This window comes from Hypanus sabinus, chromosome 5 (assembly GCF_030144855.1).
Source record: "Hypanus sabinus isolate sHypSab1 chromosome 5, sHypSab1.hap1, whole genome shotgun sequence".
Taxonomy (NCBI): domain Eukaryota; kingdom Metazoa; phylum Chordata; class Chondrichthyes; order Myliobatiformes; family Dasyatidae; genus Hypanus; species Hypanus sabinus.
In genome coordinates, this window is record NC_082710.1 from 36,640,295 (window position 1) to 36,659,556 (window position 19,262).

Consider the following 19,262-nt stretch of genomic DNA (forward strand, 5'->3'; position numbering starts at 1 on the left):
CTTCCAGTTATAAAGTAGCAGATCCACTTGTGACAGCAGCATTGAACTGTGGATACCTCACAGATTTTAGACAAGTGCTACAGGTCTTCTCAAACGTCCTGCAATTAGACTCAAGAAATCAGCCATCGAGTCTGTCCCGGGTTAACTTTGTAAAAGATCTGCCAGTCCATTGGTTTCCACAGGAAGAAATGACAATGAAGTGTACAGTGTGTGAAGTGGGGTGAAGAGTAAGCAGCAGTTAATTCCCTTCCAATTTGTCAATTCAGTTGATTAAAATGGACTTAGATGTACTTAACTACGTGTAAATGCTTTTACTGTTTTTTAATTGACTCTCTAGCTTTTACTAATGTCCAAATTAAAGTTTGTAATTTCCAAAGTCACTCACAAATAAAAAATTAACTCACAACTTTGACAGCTGGTGAACTGGATGAGTGATCCAAGATATGGAAGCTGACATTTGCAGTCAGGCTACACTATGCCTCTTTGATTATCTTGGAAGACTTTGGCCAGGGCCAAGATGCAAGGAACTGTATCTTTCAACATCACATGAATGCAAGTGGCTCACTCATCAGCAGCAGACTACCCTTCAGTACTTCAAAAGCATTCCAATTCATTGTTATTATTTTTTATTTTGAGATACAGCACGGACCAGGCCTCTCCGGCACAACAAGCTGTGCCGCCTGCAGTGCCCCACCTATTTAACTAATGTCCAAACAAATCACGGCTCATCACAGGACAATTTACAATGACCAAACAACCTACTTACCGGAACGTCTTTGGACTGTGGAAGGGAACACCGCGGTACGCCTGGAGGAAACCATGTAGTCACGGGGAGAACACATGAACTTCTTACAGATAGCCAATTGCTCTTAAAGGTTCAGTAGATTTGTTAAAACTAACATCATCTCAGAACACACAGTATCTGAAATTATGCTCATCACGCCACTACATAAATTACAGGGGAAAAAATTAGCTTTTCATTCTAAAGTGAAATGATAAATTTTACTGCTAACAGAACTTCAATAGTCTATGGACCACAAAAAAATCATACTTACTTTATCATTAATAAAACATCAAATATAGTACAGATTATCGATGTTAAATAATAATTCTCTATAGCACATAGAGAGAGCACAGTACATATATCTCTCCCTTACTCTTTACAAAGGGCATTATTTTGTTGGAGAATAAAAAAATGATTAAAGTGATTTTTTTTTACTGTGAAGTGAAAACTCCATAAACTACTAACTGAAAATATGACAGAGAACCAAGCATAGTTATTGAAAGATATTTCTGAAGTAGCTACATTTAGAAAGACACGAATATACTTATTCACCAATAGCTTCCTTTCCAAAATCTACCCAGAAGCCTTCACTAATTGTGTAAATATACTTCCCATGACAACATTCATATTAAATTCTTGTGTTCTAATTTGAATATCTTTCTATTCCAGCATCAAACCTGTCTTTCAATTGAACACTGCGGTTCAAATTACAAGAAAGAAAGGCATAAAATTCATGACACTCTGTCACACTGTATTTTCTGCCACCAAAGTAACTATCTGATGTCAATCTGCTTTGAGATATGCATGAATGATGGAAATTTAGAAGCATCGGCTATACACAATGTTCTACAATGGAGCCTTGCAGCTGTGTCTGATCAACAGAGCACACACTGAGCACTTAATACATTTGTATAACTACTCTCATTCTGACCTGCTTTGCATAGCTTTTTCAATGTATATTTTTCACAAGGCATTGTTAAACAGCAGCAACTTTTTTGTTTTCTCCTTGGCCTTTAATCTCCTTTTATATTAAAAATACTGAATTTGAAAAGTATTTACACACATCAAACTATAGCGTATTCCTGAAATATGTCAGCTTCTACTGACTTTACATCAACTAAAACAAATTAGGAGAATACCGCATCAGAAATTCTATTGTTAACTATTTGCAAATGACACAGCTCATATTTCATTGTTTTCTTCACTCTACTAATGCCCAGCAAATAAAGCTATAAACAAAATACTTCACAAACACAGCACATAATAATTAATCACAACTGATCCAGATCAAAATATGATATATTTGATCTACTACTACTGATATACAACTTAGCACAAATAAATTTTGAATTTTGGAAGAACATCCAATCTTCAAGAAATAAATGAATATTTAACAGTGGAAAAGCAGCAGAGATTCATTCGGGCAGCAAGCACTGATTACCATATCCAGTGAACAGTCACAAATGAGCATGGATTTCTTCAGTTTCATTTATTTAAATATCCATAGAAATAAATCAGCTCCTTGAACCCCTTACCTTTCAAATATCTGAACAATCTTGTCACTAAAATAACACAATAATCTTTACTTTATCCTGAGCATCCCCACGTACAGTTCATTCCAAAAACAGATCATCCATTTCAGTGCTGGTCACGTGACAGATGACACATCAAAACACAGATGATCACCTGCTTCTGATGACAATTCTTCAACAAGAATCTCAGCCGCTTTGTTTTTAATGATGGATCAGAGAGCAGTGACAAATGCCAACCATATTACAGTCCCAAAGGTTTATATTCATGAACGTTACATTTGTGAACCACAGAACTATGCACATTAAAAATAATCAGCAAAATAGAATAGCTGCTAACAGCAGTCATTTTGAAATGAAAAGAATTTTTAGTGCAAAGTATTAAACTCTCTCACAATATTCTCAATTGATCCTGAAGGATTGTTCAAAAAAAAAGAGAAATATACAATAGAACCATTCAGTTCTAATTCATATTATTCACTGTGAAAGAAAATAAAGGACTCAGTCCTAGCAGACAAATTCCGGCAGCCTGAACAGAAACATGAGTACCTAATCATTTAAATAAAGTACATTAGGACCTGCACATGCCTGTAGTTAACTATAGATATTATAAATCTTTTGCCAAATTCAGAACAGTGACAAATAAGAGAAAATCTGCGGATGCTGGAAATCCAAGCAACACACACAAAATGGTGGAGGAACTCAGCAGGCCAGGAAGCATCTATGGAAAAGAGAACAGTCGACGTTTCAGGCCGAGACCCTTCATCAGGACTGGAAAATACAAAGAGAAATCAGAATAAGGAAGTGGGGGGGAGGGCAGGAAGAGCCACAACGTGCTAGGTGAAACCAGGAAGGTGGGGGGAAGGGGTAAACTAAAGAGCTAGAATGTTGATTGGTGAAAAAGATAAAGGGCTGGAGAAGGGGAATCTAACAGGAGAGGACAGAAGGTCATGGAAAAAGAGGGAGGAGCACCAGAGGGAGCTGATGGGCAGGTAAGGTGATAGGGTGAGAGAGGGAAATGGGAATGGAGAATGGTGAAGGTGTGGAGGGGGGCATTACCAGAAGTTTGACAAATCAATGTTCATGCCATCAGGCTGGAGGCTACCCAGTCGTAATATAAGGTGCTGCTGCTCCAACCTGAGTGTTGCCTCTTGACAACAGTAGAGGAGGCTGTAGACTGACATGTCGGAATGGGAATGGGAAGTGGAATTTAAATGGGTGGCCACTGGGAGATCCCGCTTTATCTGGCTGACAGAGCATAGGTCCTCAGTGAAATGGTCTCCCAATCTGCATCAGGTCTCACCGACACAGGTTATGTGCCACAGGAATCAGTGCTGGGTCCATTGTTATTTGTCATCTATATCAGTGATCTGGATGATAATGTGGTAAATTGGATCAGCAAATTTGCTGATGATACAAAGACCGGAAGTGCAGTGGACAGTGAGGAAGGTTTTCAAAGCTTGCAGAGGAATTTGGACCAGCTGAACAAATGGGCCAAAAAACTTGGATAGATACATGGATGAGAGGGGTATGGAGGGATATGGTCCTGGTGCAGGTCAGTGGGACTAGGCAAAAAAAATGGTTCAGCACAGCCAAGAAGGACCAAAGGGCCTGTTTCTGTGCTGTAATGTTCTATGGTTCTATGGTTCTATGATATACAACAGGCCACACCGGGAGCACTGGATACAGTCGATGACCCCAACAGACTCAGAGGTGAAGTGTCACCTCTCCTGGAAGGACCTTTGGGGGCCCTGAATGGTAGTGAGGGAGGAGGTGTAGGGGCAGGTGTAGCATTTGTTTGCTTGCAAGAATAAGTGCCGGGAGGGAGATCAGTGGGGAGGGTCGAATGGACAAGGGAGTCGCGCAGGTTGTGATCCAGGAAAGCAGAAAGCAGGGGGTGGGAGGGGGGAGGGAAAGATGTGCTTGGTGGTGGGATCCTGTTAGAGATGGTGGAAGTTACAGAGAATAACGTGTTGGATGTGCAGGCTGGTGGGGTGGTAGGGAGGACAAGAGGAACCCTATCCCTGGTGCGGTGGCAGGAGGCTCAGGTGAGGGCAGACGTGTGCAAATTGGAAGAGATGCAGCTGAGGGCAACATTGATGGTAGAGGAAGGGAAGCCTCTTTCTTTGAAGAAGGAGAACATCCCCTTAGTTCTCGAATGAAACACCTCATCCTAAGAACAGTTGTGGCAGAGAGGGAGGAACTGAGAGAAGGGGATGGAATTTTTTTTATAAGTAACAGAATGGGAAGAGCTATATTCCAGGTAGCCATGAAAATCAGTGGGTTTATAATGGACATCAGTGGATGCGCTGTCTCCAGAGACAGAGAAAGTGAGATCGAGAAAGGAGAGGGAGGTGTCGGAAATGGACCAGGTAAATTGGAGGGCAGGGTGGAAGTTGAAGGCAAGTTAATGAAGTCAACGAGCTCGGCATGGGTGCAGGTAGCAGCACCAATGCAGTTGTCAATGTAGCGTAGGAAAAATAGTGGAGTGACACCACACCTTTTCACTTCCCTCCAGTACTCCTCCCCCTTTTCTTTCTTCCACATCCTTCTGTCCTCTCCTATCAGATTCCCTCTTCTTCAGCCCTGTATCTCTTTCACCAATCAAGTTCCCAGCTCACTACTTCACCTCTCCCCTGCCCTCCCCAGTGTCACCTTTCACCTTGTGCTTCTTCCTTCTCTCCCCCCAGTTTCTTTCATCTCATCTTTTTTCCAGTCCTGATAAAGCGTCTCAGCTCGAAGTGTCGACTGTACTCTTTCCACAGATGCTGCCTGGCCTGCTGAGATACTCCAGCATTTTGTGCATGCTGTTTAGAACAATAAAACAATTTGCTTCACCCCTTTCTTCCACATGATTTCCAGAGGCAGTGCCCCATTTTACTAAGATTTCTTAATATAAATATCATCTCTTGTATCCTGCACTGCCTAACCTGGCACAAGATCCATGACCTCAGTGGTTGCAAAAAGAAAGAGGAAAATGAGTTCATCCTAAAATTATTCTTGTTCAGTTTAATGCAGTGGTTCCCAACCTTTTCTATGCCCCACACCCCTAGGAAATGTTTGATTAATGTTCGCACCCCCTACAAAAGTAATATGACATTTGAAGATGAAGAAGTCTAATTTCTAATTTTTGAACCACAAATTGAACCACATACAATACTGCGGGTGAACAAATTGAACTTAAAAAAGATAAGCTTTTAACTCATTGCATAAAATGCAAATATAAATTGAGCAATTAGATTCTAATTTATTCAGAAAAAATTATAATCAGTAAAATCAATCCCAATTGTGAACATAAAATTCAATGACTTCTTTGCTCCTGCTTCTCATTCATGATTTTGTCAAAACGTGGAATTTTCTTGCTGACTGCGATCCACAGGACTGCCTGTGGATTCAGGCGATTCCTAGATTTTGTCTTGATTGACAAAAGAGAACTGAATCCAGATTCACACAGGTATGTTGTTGTAAATGGAATGAGGACACGGAGTGCTTTTCCACCAAGTCTTGGGAACATATCCAGTGCTGCACATCAAAACTCCTCCAAAGTCTTGCTTTCAAATTGCATTTCAAGAGCTCGATTTGTCCGCAAATCAATAAGATCTTCCTTCAGCTCTTCATCATCTGACATTTTCTCCAAATTGTAGGAATATGGATTCATGATCCATTCTTCCGAAATCTTCAGGTCTCCAGCAACAAAATATCCATCAAACGATTCTGACAGCATTTCCAAATAAGCCACAATTTCTTCACGCACAGTAGGAGTTATGGATCCAGCATCATCAACCATCTCTTCTAGTGAACGAAAATTTGAGAGACTGCCTCTTTCCATCCTTCGACGCCAAAGACGTAACTTTTCTTTGAAGGCATTTAACTTTTCACAAGCCTTCAATATGTTTATCCCTTTTCCTTGAAGAGAAACACTCAGGTCATTCATACGAATGAAAATGTCAGCTAAGTAAGCCAGCATTTGGGTGAATTCCTGTGATTCCATTGCCCCAACCAGATCACGTTCACGCTCCTCAGAAAAACTTTGATTTTGTCCCGCAGTTCAAAGAAGCAGGTTAAAGCTTGTCCTTGTGACAACCAACGGACTTCTGTGTGGAAAAGCAAAGCTGAATGCTCACTTCCCAGATTCTCACAAAATGATTTGAAGATGCGATGGTTCAAAGCACGCCCCCGATCCAGTTGATGATCTTCACACAATTATCAAGGACTTACTTCAAATTTGGAGGCAATGTTTTTGATGCCAAAGCATGCCGATGAAGAAAACAATGGGGAACTTGTCTGGAATCTCCTTTTTCATCAATGCAGAAAAGCCAGATTTATTTCCAAGCATTGCAGGTGCCCCATCAGTGCACACAGAACCAACGACTTTGTTATCTAAATCATGTTTGGCAAAGAAGTCTTTCACCAGCTGCATCACATTCTTTGTAGTTGTGTTTGTTTCAGATCTTTACAAAACAGGAAATCTTCCTTCACAGCACCATCATTGACATACTTCACTAACGTGATGAGTTGACTATAACTGGAGACATCAGTTGACTCATCCAACTGAATAGAGATTTTAAGAGGACCAGCTCTGACATCTGAGATAACTTGGTCCAAAATATCTTCACTCAAATCACTGATTCGGTTGTGAATGACAATATTTGATAGGGGCACCTGTTCAAATTTTTTTCTTTCTTCTTTGCCCAGGATAATTGTTGCCATTTCCAGTGCACATGGCTTGATGAGATCTTCTGCAATTGTATGGGGCTTCTTGGATTTGGCCACTTTATATGCCACCTGGTATGAAGTAAGAAGTAGTGGTTTTTCAACAGAAACAAAACCTAATTTTGGAAGAGTTCCTTGTGAAGCAAAATGAGCTCTTATGATTTTCAATGACCCAACATCATGCCCTTCAACATCAGCTCCACCATGCTTTTTCTTGGATGGCTTCAGATTTGAGTTGGAAAACACAACGCTACAAAGAATGCACTGGGGTTTTTGCAAGCCATCATTTCCTGTTGTGCAAGTGAAACCAAAGCATACATAGTTATCTTTCCATTTCCTTCTTTTTGACATGATGAAGGGTTAAGGGTAAAGAGAAAAATATGAGCTAATATGAAAAAAACTATCTGACTAAGTCAGGGATTACTGCTTTACTCAACCAGACATGCCTACAGCAAAGTATCGCGAGAAATACGCTTTCGAATATTATATTACTATATTATCTGCGGTTACGCCAAGATAAATCGTCAGGTGGAAATGCTACGGGGACGCAACGTGACTTATTAGGCTGCTCTGTACTGAATTTACACACCTATTTCCGACGATTACTGGAGATATGAACTCCCACCACAGGATTCAAAGTCCTCGGTGCTAACCATGATACCTCCTCAACTAACACAATTCAAAATGTGCAGAAAGAATAAGTAAATTTAGGAAGGACAACAAAATTCAAGGAGCGTATAGCCCGATGGGAGTTCGGGGAGCTGGGTTAAGCACAATAGGTAGCGATTTAAAGAGAGAGAGGAGAAATGGGCTAAAAATTCTATATCTGAATACATGAAGTGTCAGAAATAAGGTCGATGAGCTTGAAGGTGCGAATGGGTAACTATGATGTTGTTGGGATAACGGAGACATGGCTTCAGGGAGATCAGACCTGGGAAATGAATGTACAAGGGTATACGTGCTATCATATAGACAGAAATGTGGGCGGGGGTGGCCCTGTTGGTGAGGAATGAGATTCAGTCCTTTGCAAGGGGGGACATAGGATCAGGAGAAGTAGAGTCTGTGTGGATAGAACTGAGGAACAGTAAGGGCAAAAAGACCCTAATGGGTGTTGTCTACAGGCCACCAAACAGTAGCATGGATATTGGGTGCAAGTTGAATAGGGAATTAACATTGGCATGTGGCAAAGGTAATGTCGCAGTAGTTATGGGGGATTTCAACATGCAGGTGAACTGGGAGAATCAGGTTGGTGCTGGACCCCAGGATAAGGAGTTTGTAGAGTGCCTACAGGATGCATTCTTGGAACAGCTTGTACGAGAGCCGACCAGGGACAAGGCTATTCTGGATTTAGTGTTGTGGAATGAACAGGATTTGATAAGCGATCTTGAGGTAAAGGATCCATTAGGAGGTAGTGACCATAATATGATAAGTTTTTATCTGCAATTTGAGAAGGATAAGGGCAGATCAGAGGTGTCAGTGTTGCAGTTGAACAAAGGAGACTATGGAGCCATGAGGGAGGGGCTGGCCAAAGTTAACTGGATGGATAGCCTAGCAGAAAAGACAGTGGAACAGCAATAGCAGGTATTCTTGGGAATAATGCACAAGGTGCAAAATCAGTTCATCCCCCGGAGAAGGAAGGATTCAAAGGGGGGAAAGGGGCCACAGTGGTTGACAAAGGAAGTCAGAGATTGCATAGCATTTTAAAAAAAGGAAGTATGACAGAGCTAAGGTGAGTGGGAGGACGGATGATTGGGAAATTTTTAAGGAACAACAGAACTTAACTAAAAAGGCAATACGGGGAGAAAAAAATGAGGTACAAACGCAAGCTAGCCAGGAATATAAAGGAGGATAGCAAAAGCTTTTTTAGGTATGTGAAGAGAAAGAAGATAGTTAAGAACAATGTTGGGCCCTTGAAGAATGAATTGGGTGCAATTGTTATGGGAAACAGAGAAATGGCAGAAGAATTTAATAAGTACTTTAGATCTGTCTTCACTAAGACACAAGCAATCTCCCAGATGTATGGATGGGCCAAGGACATAGGGTAACAGAGGAAATGAAACAGATTGACATTAGGAAGGAAACTGTGATGAGTAGACTGATGGGACTGAAGGCTGACAAATCCCTAGGTCCAGATGGTCTGCATCCTAGGGTACTAAAGGAGGTGGCCCCGGAAATTGCAGATGCATTGGTAATCATTTTCCAATGTTCCTTAGATTCAGGATCAGTTCCTGAGGATTGGAGAATGGCTAATGTTATCCCACTTTTTAAGAAAGGAGGGGGGAGAAAACAGAGAACTATCATTCTGTCAGCCTAACATCAACAGTGGGGAAGATGCTAGAGTCCATTATTAAAGATGAAGTAGTGGCATATCTAGATAGCAGTGATAGGTTTGGGCCAAGCCAGCATGGATTTACCAAGGGCAAATCATGCTTGACTAATCTATTGGAGTTTTTTGAGGATGTAACCAGGAAGTTAGACAAGGGAGATCCAGTGGATATGGTGTACCTTGATTTTCAGAAGGCATTTGATAAGGTCCCACATAGGAGATTGGTGGGTAAAATCAGAGCTCATGGCATTGGGGGGAAGATATTGACATGGATAGAAAACTGGTTGGCAGATAGAAAGGAAAGGGTAATGGTGAATGGTTGTTTCTCGGAATGGCAGGTGGTTACTAGTGGGGTGCCACAGGGCTCGGTATTGGGACCACAGCTGTTTACGATTTACATCAATGATTTAGATGAAGGCATTGAGAATAACATCAGCAAGTTTGCTGATGATACTAAGCTGGGTGGCAGTGTGACATGTGATGAGGATGTTAGGAGAATTCAGGGTGACTTGGATAGGCTGGGTGAGTGGGCAGATACTTGGCAGATGATGTTTAATGTGAATAAGTGTGAGGTTATCCACTTTGGGAGTAAGAACAGGAAGGCAGATTATTATCTGAATGGTGTAGAGTTAGGTAAGGGAGAAATACAAAGAGATCTAGGAGTCTTTGTTCATCAGTCACTGAAGGTGAATGAGCAAGTGCAGCAGGCAGTGAAGAAGGCTAATGGAATGTTGGCCTTTATTACAAAGGGAATTGAGTACAAGAGCAAGGAAATCCTTTTGCATTTGTACAGAGCCCTGGTGAGACCACCCCTGGAGTATTGTGTACAGTTTTGGCCTCCAGGGTTAAGGAAGGACATCCTGGCTGTAGAGGAAGTGCAGCGTAGATTCACAAGGTTAATTCCTGGGATGTCCAGACTGTCTTACGCAGAGAGGTTAGAGAGACTGGGCGTGTACACGCTGGAATTAAGGAGATTGAGAGGGGATCTGATTGCAACATATAAGATTATTAAGGGATTGGACAAGATAGAGGCAGGAAATATGTTCCAGATGCTGAGAGAGTCCAGTACCAGAGGGCATGGTTTGAGAATAAGGGGTAGGTCATTTAGGACAGAGTTAAGGAAAAACTTCTTCTCCCAGAGAGTTGTTGGGGTCTGGAATGCACTGCCTCGGAAGGCAGTGGAGGCCAATTCTCTGGATGCTTTCAAGAAGGAGATAGATAGGTATCTTATGGATAGGGGAATCGAGGGATATGGGGACAAGGCAGGAACTGGGTATTGATAGTAGATGATCAGCCATGATCTCAGAATGGTGGTGCAGGCTCGAAGGGCCAAATGGTCTACTTCTGCACCTATTGTCTATTATCAATGATTCAAGAAAAAAACCTTTTAAGAGAATAAAAACCTTTGAAATTCAAAAACTTCTGTAATGCATTGAGATGAATATGAATGGATGACTTCAGCTGCTTTTTATCAAAATGCGGCTTTTTAAAATTTTGTAATTGAATAATTTACCTACTGTCTGAGGATTTGGTTTTAATGCAAAGTTGTTACTCGATGGTTGATTCGGGTTGTATAAAGATTTTAGCATTGTGAGATGATTTTTAACTCTGAGATGTAACCTTCTAGCTAACGCTGATGAGACTCCTCAACTCTAAGGTGTAACTTCCCAGGTAACATTGATGAGAATCCTCAGCGCTGATTCGGGCAGCAGGAAGACTGGTGTGAGTTTACGTCTCTCTCGACTTGGGCAGCGGGAGACTGGAGTGTGCTTGGGACAAACGTTACTATCACTTCTCAAGGCACACTGGCAGCTGGCTGAGTGATGACTCTTGACTCGTCACTCAAGGACACAAGCCACTCTTTGTCGCACCCCCTGAAATTCCATCTCGCACCCCCTGAGGGTGCGGGCACCCCAGATTGGGAGCCCCTGGTTTGATGTTTTAAATTAGTGATATTCTATTGATTTAATAAATTCTATTTCTAAATTATTTCATATCTAAATGAAAAACTTCTTAAAATAATGTCCGCACAGCTGGAAAGTAAACTTATTATCAAAGTATGAATATGTTACCATATACTACCTTGAGATTCATTTTTGTGCAGGCATTTACAGGAAAAAACATAAAATTCACAGAAATACATAAAGCAGGCAAAGAATGACAACATGCAAATGACAAACTACAAATAAAAAATAATACTAAGAACATGAGTTGTAAAGCGCCCTTTGAAGCCAGTCTGTAAGTTACAGAATTAGCTCAGAGTAGTGGCAATTGAAGTTGTCCATGCCTTGTTCAGGAACCTAATAGTTGTAGGGCAATAACTGTTCCTGAACCTAGGGGTGGCATGTCGGCTGTCAAAGCTTAGAGGGGATTTTAGACATAGTGCTTCTTCAGTACTTCTTCAGTACACTATTAAATGGTATTAAATAGGAGTCCAAGATGCTTTTCGCCCTCTGCTTTAGTGGCAGGTAAATATGTGTTCGGGTGGCTGCCTAACTCTAACTGCAGACAACAGGCCATTGCCTACAAAATCTGGCCTGCACTGTTAATCTCGGCATAAATATGTTGGTTACTTGTGAGAAGCTTCACGAACACACTTCAAGTATAGGTTTCTGTTTATTGATTAAAACCTCTTCTGGAAAATACTAAGTAACTAATTCACTCAGTCTTGGAAACTAAACCCATTTCCAATGAGGAAGAAGTATGGATAATTTATTTATTGCTTACAGTCCAACTCATCAAGAAATTGGAGCAAACATTTCCTGTTACAATTCAGTCATGGAATTTCCCCATCTTGATCCTGTATTTAATGACATCTTCAATGCCTATTACTTATTTACTGGGAGAAACTGGATTCAAAGGTCATCGCTCACAACTTTCATAGTTAACTCACAGTTCAGCGAGGAATTCATCACATTGAACATATCTGAGACTTAAAATACCATATCGATCCCATTATCATAGAGTAACAATTATTCCCTTTAAATTTTACTTATGGTTTTTAGCAGCAGAGCATGCTTTCTGTGAGCTATTATTCACTGCTTCCTCATTCTGTGACCAAATGCCATCTGCATCCGGGACCATCTGTACATTGGAGAGTGAACACAGTCCTGGGATCTCCTCCAAGTGACCTTTGTACCATTATCCTTTCCCTCACAACCTCATTGAGAGCACATGATGTAAAAGAGAGCATATTTTAACAATGCCTAGCTTTCCTTACAGGTCAGAAATGGTGTTGTCACCTGCCTAACATGTAAGCAGGTCTCCGAAACACACGGGCTGGTTGTTACCACTTTACAGAGATTAATCATTCCTTACAGCATGAGTGTCACAATTTTATATATTTTTGATAATATGTTGGTATTAGCACTACACATAACATCCATATAGTGCAAAACCAGACTGCAAACATTTTTGATCTAAAAGGTTTCCTTAATGTGAATTTGTTAAGTAGTAGGAATGCAATGGAAAATCGGTTATGGCTGAGGAAATTTGGAAATGTTAGTAATTCTCAGTTCTTGTAGTCTTTAGTAAATGATTGACACTTTATAAGAGAGTGGTGGGCTATTTAAAAGTACAGATCTATTCGGGATGGTACTCAAGTATAGTCTATGGTGTTGTATCAGATACTCCTTTAGTAACATAAAAACATAGAAAACCTACAGCACAATACAGGCCCTTTGGCCCACAATGCTGTGCCAAACATATACTTACCAGGGAAATTAACTAGGGTTACCCATAGCCCTCTATTTTTCTAACCTCCATGTATCTATCCAGGATTTTCTTAAAAGACCCCATCGTATCCATCTCCACCACTGTCGCCGGCAGCCCATTCCACGCACTCACCACTCTCTACGTAAAAAAAACTACTCCTGACATCTCCTCTGTACCTACTTCCAAGCAGTTTAAAACTGTGCCCTCTCATGTTAGCCATTTCAGCCCTGGAAAAAAGCCTCTGACTATCCACACAATCAATGCCTCTCATCATATTATACATCTCTATCAGGTTACCTCTCACCTTCCGCCACTCCAAGGAGAAAAGGCCGGGTTCACTCAGCCTATTCTCTAAAGGCATGCTCCCCAATCCAGGCAACATTCTTGTAAATCTCTTCTGCACCCTTTCTATAATTTCCACATCCTTCCTGTAGTGAGGCGACCAGAACTGAGCACAGTATTCCAAGTGGGGTCTGACCAGGGTCCTATACAGCTGTAACATTATCTCTTGGCTCTCAAACTCAATCCCACGATTGATGAAAGCCAATGCACTGTATGTCTTCTTAACTACAGAGTCAACCTGCACAGCAGTGTCCAATGGACTCAGACCCCAAGATTTAGATGGTTTAAACATGCACCTCTTACCTTTCCCATCTCTTACTATAACCATATCCTACTGTCATTCTCATTTCAAACAGTACAACCTGCCAAGTCCACAGCTGCTAAGCAATCAGAGGCTGTAGAAGGGACCACATTTTTTTCTGTGATAGACACTTGCATCAGTTCAGATCCTAGCACTTTCAGTAGAGGATGCCAGATCTACATATGGTGCATCACCAAACGTCAGTGGACTACAGCCAGGTCAGATGGTAGGCACAGATCATATACCCTCTCTTCAGCAAGTAAGGACATACCTTAGTTCAGCTTCAGTTGAGGACCGAAAAGCCATGGCATAAAGATGAAAGTTAATGAGATGCCTTGGATATTATATGAACATCTACAGAAGGTGCCCAGGAGCATTGGTGATGCAGGTTCCACTTTTCCACATCACATTGTACAGAGCCTAAAGCTGACACTTTCTAGGATTAAAGTTATGATCAATTTCACCATGATACTGATGAACTCCAACTTTGTGTAGTGTCTCTGACTAATTTCTCACCTTTCAGTGCTGCAAAAGTGAAAATGTGTAAGCATTGCAGTACCGACTCAGAGCTTTGTACGGGTGCTGTCTCCACAGGAGATTTGTTGCCTTTGGTTGTACACCAGCTGGGTGTTGTTCCATTACAGGGGAGAAGTGCCATGTATTTCCATCAAAGTAATGCATATGCAATCAAATGTACCAAACAAGGGTGCACTCATATATTAAAAAATCACCTGCATATCCTGCCTACTGCTCTCCAGCAAATAGGAATGAGATAACGCAAGAAGACAAGCAGCAGAATTAGGCCAGTGAGCCCATCGAGTCTGCTCCTCTGTTCCATCATGGCTTACTTATTATCCCTCTCAATGCCATTCATCTGCTTTTCTCCATAACCTTGACACCTTTACTAATCAAGAACCTCACAACCTCTGCTTTAAATGTACCCAATGACAAGGCCTCCACACCAACCCCCTAAGGAACACTAGTCCCCAGCAGCCAACCAGTAAAGGTCTGCTTTATTACCACTCATTGACTCCTGCCAGTCAGCCAATGTTCTATCCACGCTACTATCATTCTTGTAATACCGTTCCTGTAATAATCTTGTTTAGCAATCCTATTTGAGGCATCTTGTGAAAGACCTTTAGAAAACCAAAGTAAACACCATCCACTGACTCTCCTATATCTATCCTGCCTATTGTTTCTGCAAAGCATTCCAACAAGTTTATCCAGCAGACTTCATCAGTTCACTGAGAATGGGAAGTATCCATAACCAACTATTTGCCACACTGGGACTAGGACAACGTTCATGATTTTGGTTTACTGGTTAGTGCATATCGAAACATATAGTGAAATGTGTTATGTTAACAACAAACAACGAACCAAGGGTGTGCTGGGGCAGCCCCCAAATATCACCACAACATCTGGCATCGACATAGCATTCCAACAACGCACAGAACTACACAGAACATGTCAAGCAACAAAACAACAGCAGCAAAAACAAGCCCCATTCCTCCCTGCTGCCCGAGCACATACGCGGTCCGATAACACCAGGACAGGCTTCCAGCCTCCGGATTCCAGCCTAGTAGGAACAGATACATGAGTTGTTGATGTGGTCGTACTAAAATGGCTACTTAGCACCTCTGCCCTGCTGCACTCTGAAATTACAGTGTGTCAGATTTCAGTAACATGTGACATTGCACACCTTGCTGAACTCCAAGTAATGGAATTTCACCCCTCTATGTCCTGAACAAAAATAGTCATCTCAGAGACCAAGCCTTCTTCCTCATTCTGCCAATGGCTTAACTTATTTCCTTAATCCTATCCATCCTTCTTCCTGTAACTCAATTTTCTTTCTTCCCCAGTTCTAATGAAGGATTTTCTACCTGAAATCTTTACTCAATTATACCCTCTCCTGAACTGCCGAATCTATCTAGCACTTACCAGTATCTTCAGTCTCTGAATTTTCAATGAATTTCAAGGAATTCTAGGTTATTTCTCCTGGCACAGTTCTTAACCTGGAACTTGGAAAACTGGAGAGGGAATGAAGCTGCAGCCCTTGTTTTTGCAGGTGGTAAAGGTCATTAGTTGGCCTGGTAGTCAAGGTTGAGTTTATTGTCATATGCACAAGTTTCACTTTCACAAGAGTCAGGAACTGAGAGTGAAGACAGGGACCTTTAAAAGGACAAACCTCATTACCTGTTAGTTTCACTTTTACAGGTAGTCAAGAGCCGAGAGTCAGTGTCTCATTGATTGGTTAATTAGAGGGCACTTCAACCAAGGAAGGTGAGGTAAGATACAACTGCCATTTTGAGAGTGGACCAGCATAAAAGTGGGGAGTTAGGGCTTTGGCCAGAGAAGGTTAGGCAGAGGAAGGTAACTAGTATGTTCTGATATCTTCCTCCTCCAACATTTTGTGTCTGATGCTCTGATGAGTCTTTTTTTTCTAACTTTTACTAATTGTTTGTAATAATGGGAAGGCGGAGGATTGGGAACCTTACAGAAACCACCAGAATGCAACTAAAAAGTCATAAAGAGAGAAGAGATGAAAAATGATAGAAAAGAGAAATATTGTAGCCGTGTGCTACACGCAGCGCTGAAATAACGACACGGAGTCGGTGAACTGCAGTTACAAAAAGATTTTATTCGAACTTCGCAGCCTCACTTTAAAGCCTTCCTGATCCCGCCCTGGCTATTTGTGAGCCGGATCGAGTGCGCTAGGAAATGGGTCGCCACAATATGACGGCAGGCCAATTTTCTCCGGTAGCTAATAATATAAAAAAGGATACAAAATGATTTTCAGATATATAAAGAATAAAAGAGAGATAGGAGAGGATATCAGACCACTAGAAAATGATGCTGGAGCGGTTGGGGAGTTGAAAGGACTGAAGGTAAATAAGTCACCTTGACCAGATGGATTACACCCTAGGGTTCTGAAAAAGGTAGGTGAAGAGATTGTGGAGGCAACAGTAATGATCTTTCAAGAATCACTAAATTCTGGAAGACTGCAAATGTCACTCCACTCTTTAAGTCCATCTCCCACCCCCCATCCTCATCACATTCTACAGGGATTGTATTGAGATCATCCTGAGCAGCTGCATCTGGTTCTGAACTGCCTGGTTCGGAAATTGCACCATCTCGGATCATAAAACCCTGCAGCGGATAGTGAGGTCAGCTGAGAAGATCATTGGGGTCTCACTTCCTGCCATTACAGACATTTACACTACACACTGCATCTGCAAAACAAACAGCATTATGAAGGACCCCACGCACCCCTCATACAAACTCTTCTCCCTCCTGCCATCTGAGAAAAGGCACCAAGGTATTCAGACTCTCACTACCAGACTATGTAACAGTTTCTTCCCCCAAGCTATCAGACTCCTCAATACCCAGAGTCTGGACTGACACAAACTTACTGGCCTCTACTGTGCCTATTGTCCTGTTTATTATTTATTGTAATGCCTGCACTGTTTTGTGCACTTTATGCAGTCCGGTGTAGTTTTCTTTTTCTGTGTTGTTTTCACGTAGTTCAGTGTAGTTTTTGTATTGTTTCATGTAGCACCAGGGTCCTGAAAAACATTGTCTCGTTTTTACTGTTTTCTGTACATAGTATGGTCAAAACGACAATAAAAAGTGACTTGACTTGACTTAAGAAGACAGGGAGGCAGAAGATACGAAATTACAGGCTAGTTAGCCTGACTTCAGTGCTGCAGTCTGTTATTAATGATGTATTTGGAGACACATGACAAAATAGGCCTAAGTCAGCATGGTTTCCTTAAGAGAAAATCTTGCCTGACAAATCTGTTGGAATTCCTTGAAGAAATAACAAGTAGGATAAACAAAAGAGAATTGGTAAATACTGTGTTCTTGGATTTTCAGAAGGCCTTTTTCAAGGTGCCACATGAGGCTGCTTAACAAGATTGCCTGGTATTACAGAAAGATAGTAGCAGCTGATTGGCAGGAAGGTAAGAGTGAAAATAAAGGGAACCTTTTCTGGTTGGCTGCTTGTGACTAGTGGTGTTCCAGAGCTGTCTGTGTTGAGGCCACATCTTTTCACATTATATGTTAATGATTTTGATAAAGGAATTGATGGCTTTGTGGACAAGTTTGCAGACAATACGAGATAGGTGTAGGGGCAGATAGTGTTGAAAAAGCAGGGTGTCTACAGAAGGACTTAGTAGATTGAGAGAATGGGCCAAGTGGCAGATGAAATATAATGTAAGGAAGTGCGTGTTCATGCACTTTTGTAGGAGGAATGAAGGCATGGACTATTTTCTAAATGGGGGGAAATTCAAAAATCAGAGTTGCAAAGGGACCTAGGAGTCAGCGTGCAGGATTCTCTAAAGATTAACTTGCAGACTGAGGCAGTAGGAAGGAAGACAAATGCATTGTTAGCATTCATTTTGAGAGGACTAGAATACAAAAGCAAAGATTTAATGCTGAGGCTTTATAAGGAATTGGTCAGACTGCACTTGCAGTATTGTGAGCAGTTTTGGGCTGCTTCTCTAGGAAAGGATGTGTTGGTATTGGAGACAGTCCAGAGGAGGTTGAGGAGAATGATTCCAGGAATGAAATGCTTAACATATGAGGAGCATTCACAAGCTCTAGGCCTGTACTTGCCGGGGTTTGGAAGAATGAAGGGAGTTGGGGTGGGTCACATTGAAATCTATCGTACATTAAAAGGCCTAGATGCATTGTACGTGGAGAGGATGTTTCCCATAGTGTGGGAATTTAGGACCAAAGGGCACAGTTCTAGAATAGAGGGACATCCATTTAAGACAGAGATGAAGAAAATTTCTTTAGCCAGAGGGTGGTAAATCTGTGGAATTCATGGCCACTGACCACTGTGCAGGCTAAGTCATTGGATATATTTAATGTGGAGGTTGTTAGGTTCTTGATTATTCTGGGCATCAGAAGTTACAGGGAAAAGGCAGAAGAGTGGAGTTGAGTAGAATGATTAATCAGCCATGATAGAATGACACAGTAAACTCAGTGGGCTGAATGGCCTAATTCTTCTCCTATGTCTTATTAGAATATGTGTTTGGATGTCAGTTAGCAAACCGTTTTGCATCTCCTGTGGGAGATCAAGGAGAATGCCAATGTCCTCGATGACATTGTGTTCAAGTACAACTGTTAAGATTGTCCAGGATGCTGAAGGCGTTATAGACAAGAGCTTTAGTCTGCTGTGACACTGCACCTCCTGAGAAATGTGGTAGGGCCACAGTCAGACTTGTCTGTCTGTGAGCACTTTGGATCCAGTGACCATAATTTTATTGGCTTTAAAATAGTAATGGGGAAAGATGAATGGTTCAGAGCAAATGAGCAGAGCAAATTTCGGAGCTGTTAGACAAGATGTTGTGATTGATTTTGTGAGATTCTTCGCAGGGAAAAAAAGCAAATGCCAAACAGGAAACCTTTAAAAAGATCTGTCCAGAGTTGAATGTTTGCATGTTCCTGTTAAGATAAAGGGCAAAGCTAATTGGTTTAAGAAACCTGGTTAACAAGAGGTATTGAGGCCCTGGTTAAGAAAGAGGGCAGCATTGACTGTGCACAAGCAAT

At 41.5% G+C, this 19,262-nt stretch overlaps 2 protein-coding genes across 5 annotated transcripts in view; both read right to left on the reverse strand.

Annotated features, from left to right (window-relative positions):
* LOC132394065 (protein prune homolog 2-like) overlaps positions 1–15,732 on the reverse strand; it is an 87,649-nt gene extending 71,917 nt beyond the window's left edge. The window contains exon 1 of one of the 4 annotated variants that reach the window (XM_059969755.1): positions 12,345–12,467. In XM_059969755.1, the coding sequence (XP_059825738.1) occupies positions 12,345–12,436 (92 nt within the window). In that variant the 5' untranslated portion in view covers positions 12,437–12,467. Of the gene's footprint in view, positions 1–2,319; positions 2,433–12,245; positions 12,468–15,647 lie in introns of those variants that run through there. The other 3 variants (XM_059969757.1, XM_059969758.1, XM_059969756.1) reach the window with 3 other exon arrangements.
* A 701-nt stretch (positions 15,733–16,433) lies between these two features.
* Positions 16,434–19,262, reverse strand: part of LOC132393873 (protein prune homolog 2-like) — a gene marked incomplete at its 3' end in the record, with an annotated part of 166,822 nt that continues 163,993 nt past the window's right edge. The window contains exon 8 of the mRNA XM_059969267.1: positions 16,434–16,470. Within this exon, the coding sequence (XP_059825250.1) occupies positions 16,434–16,470 (37 nt within the window). The remainder of the gene's footprint in view (positions 16,471–19,262) is intronic.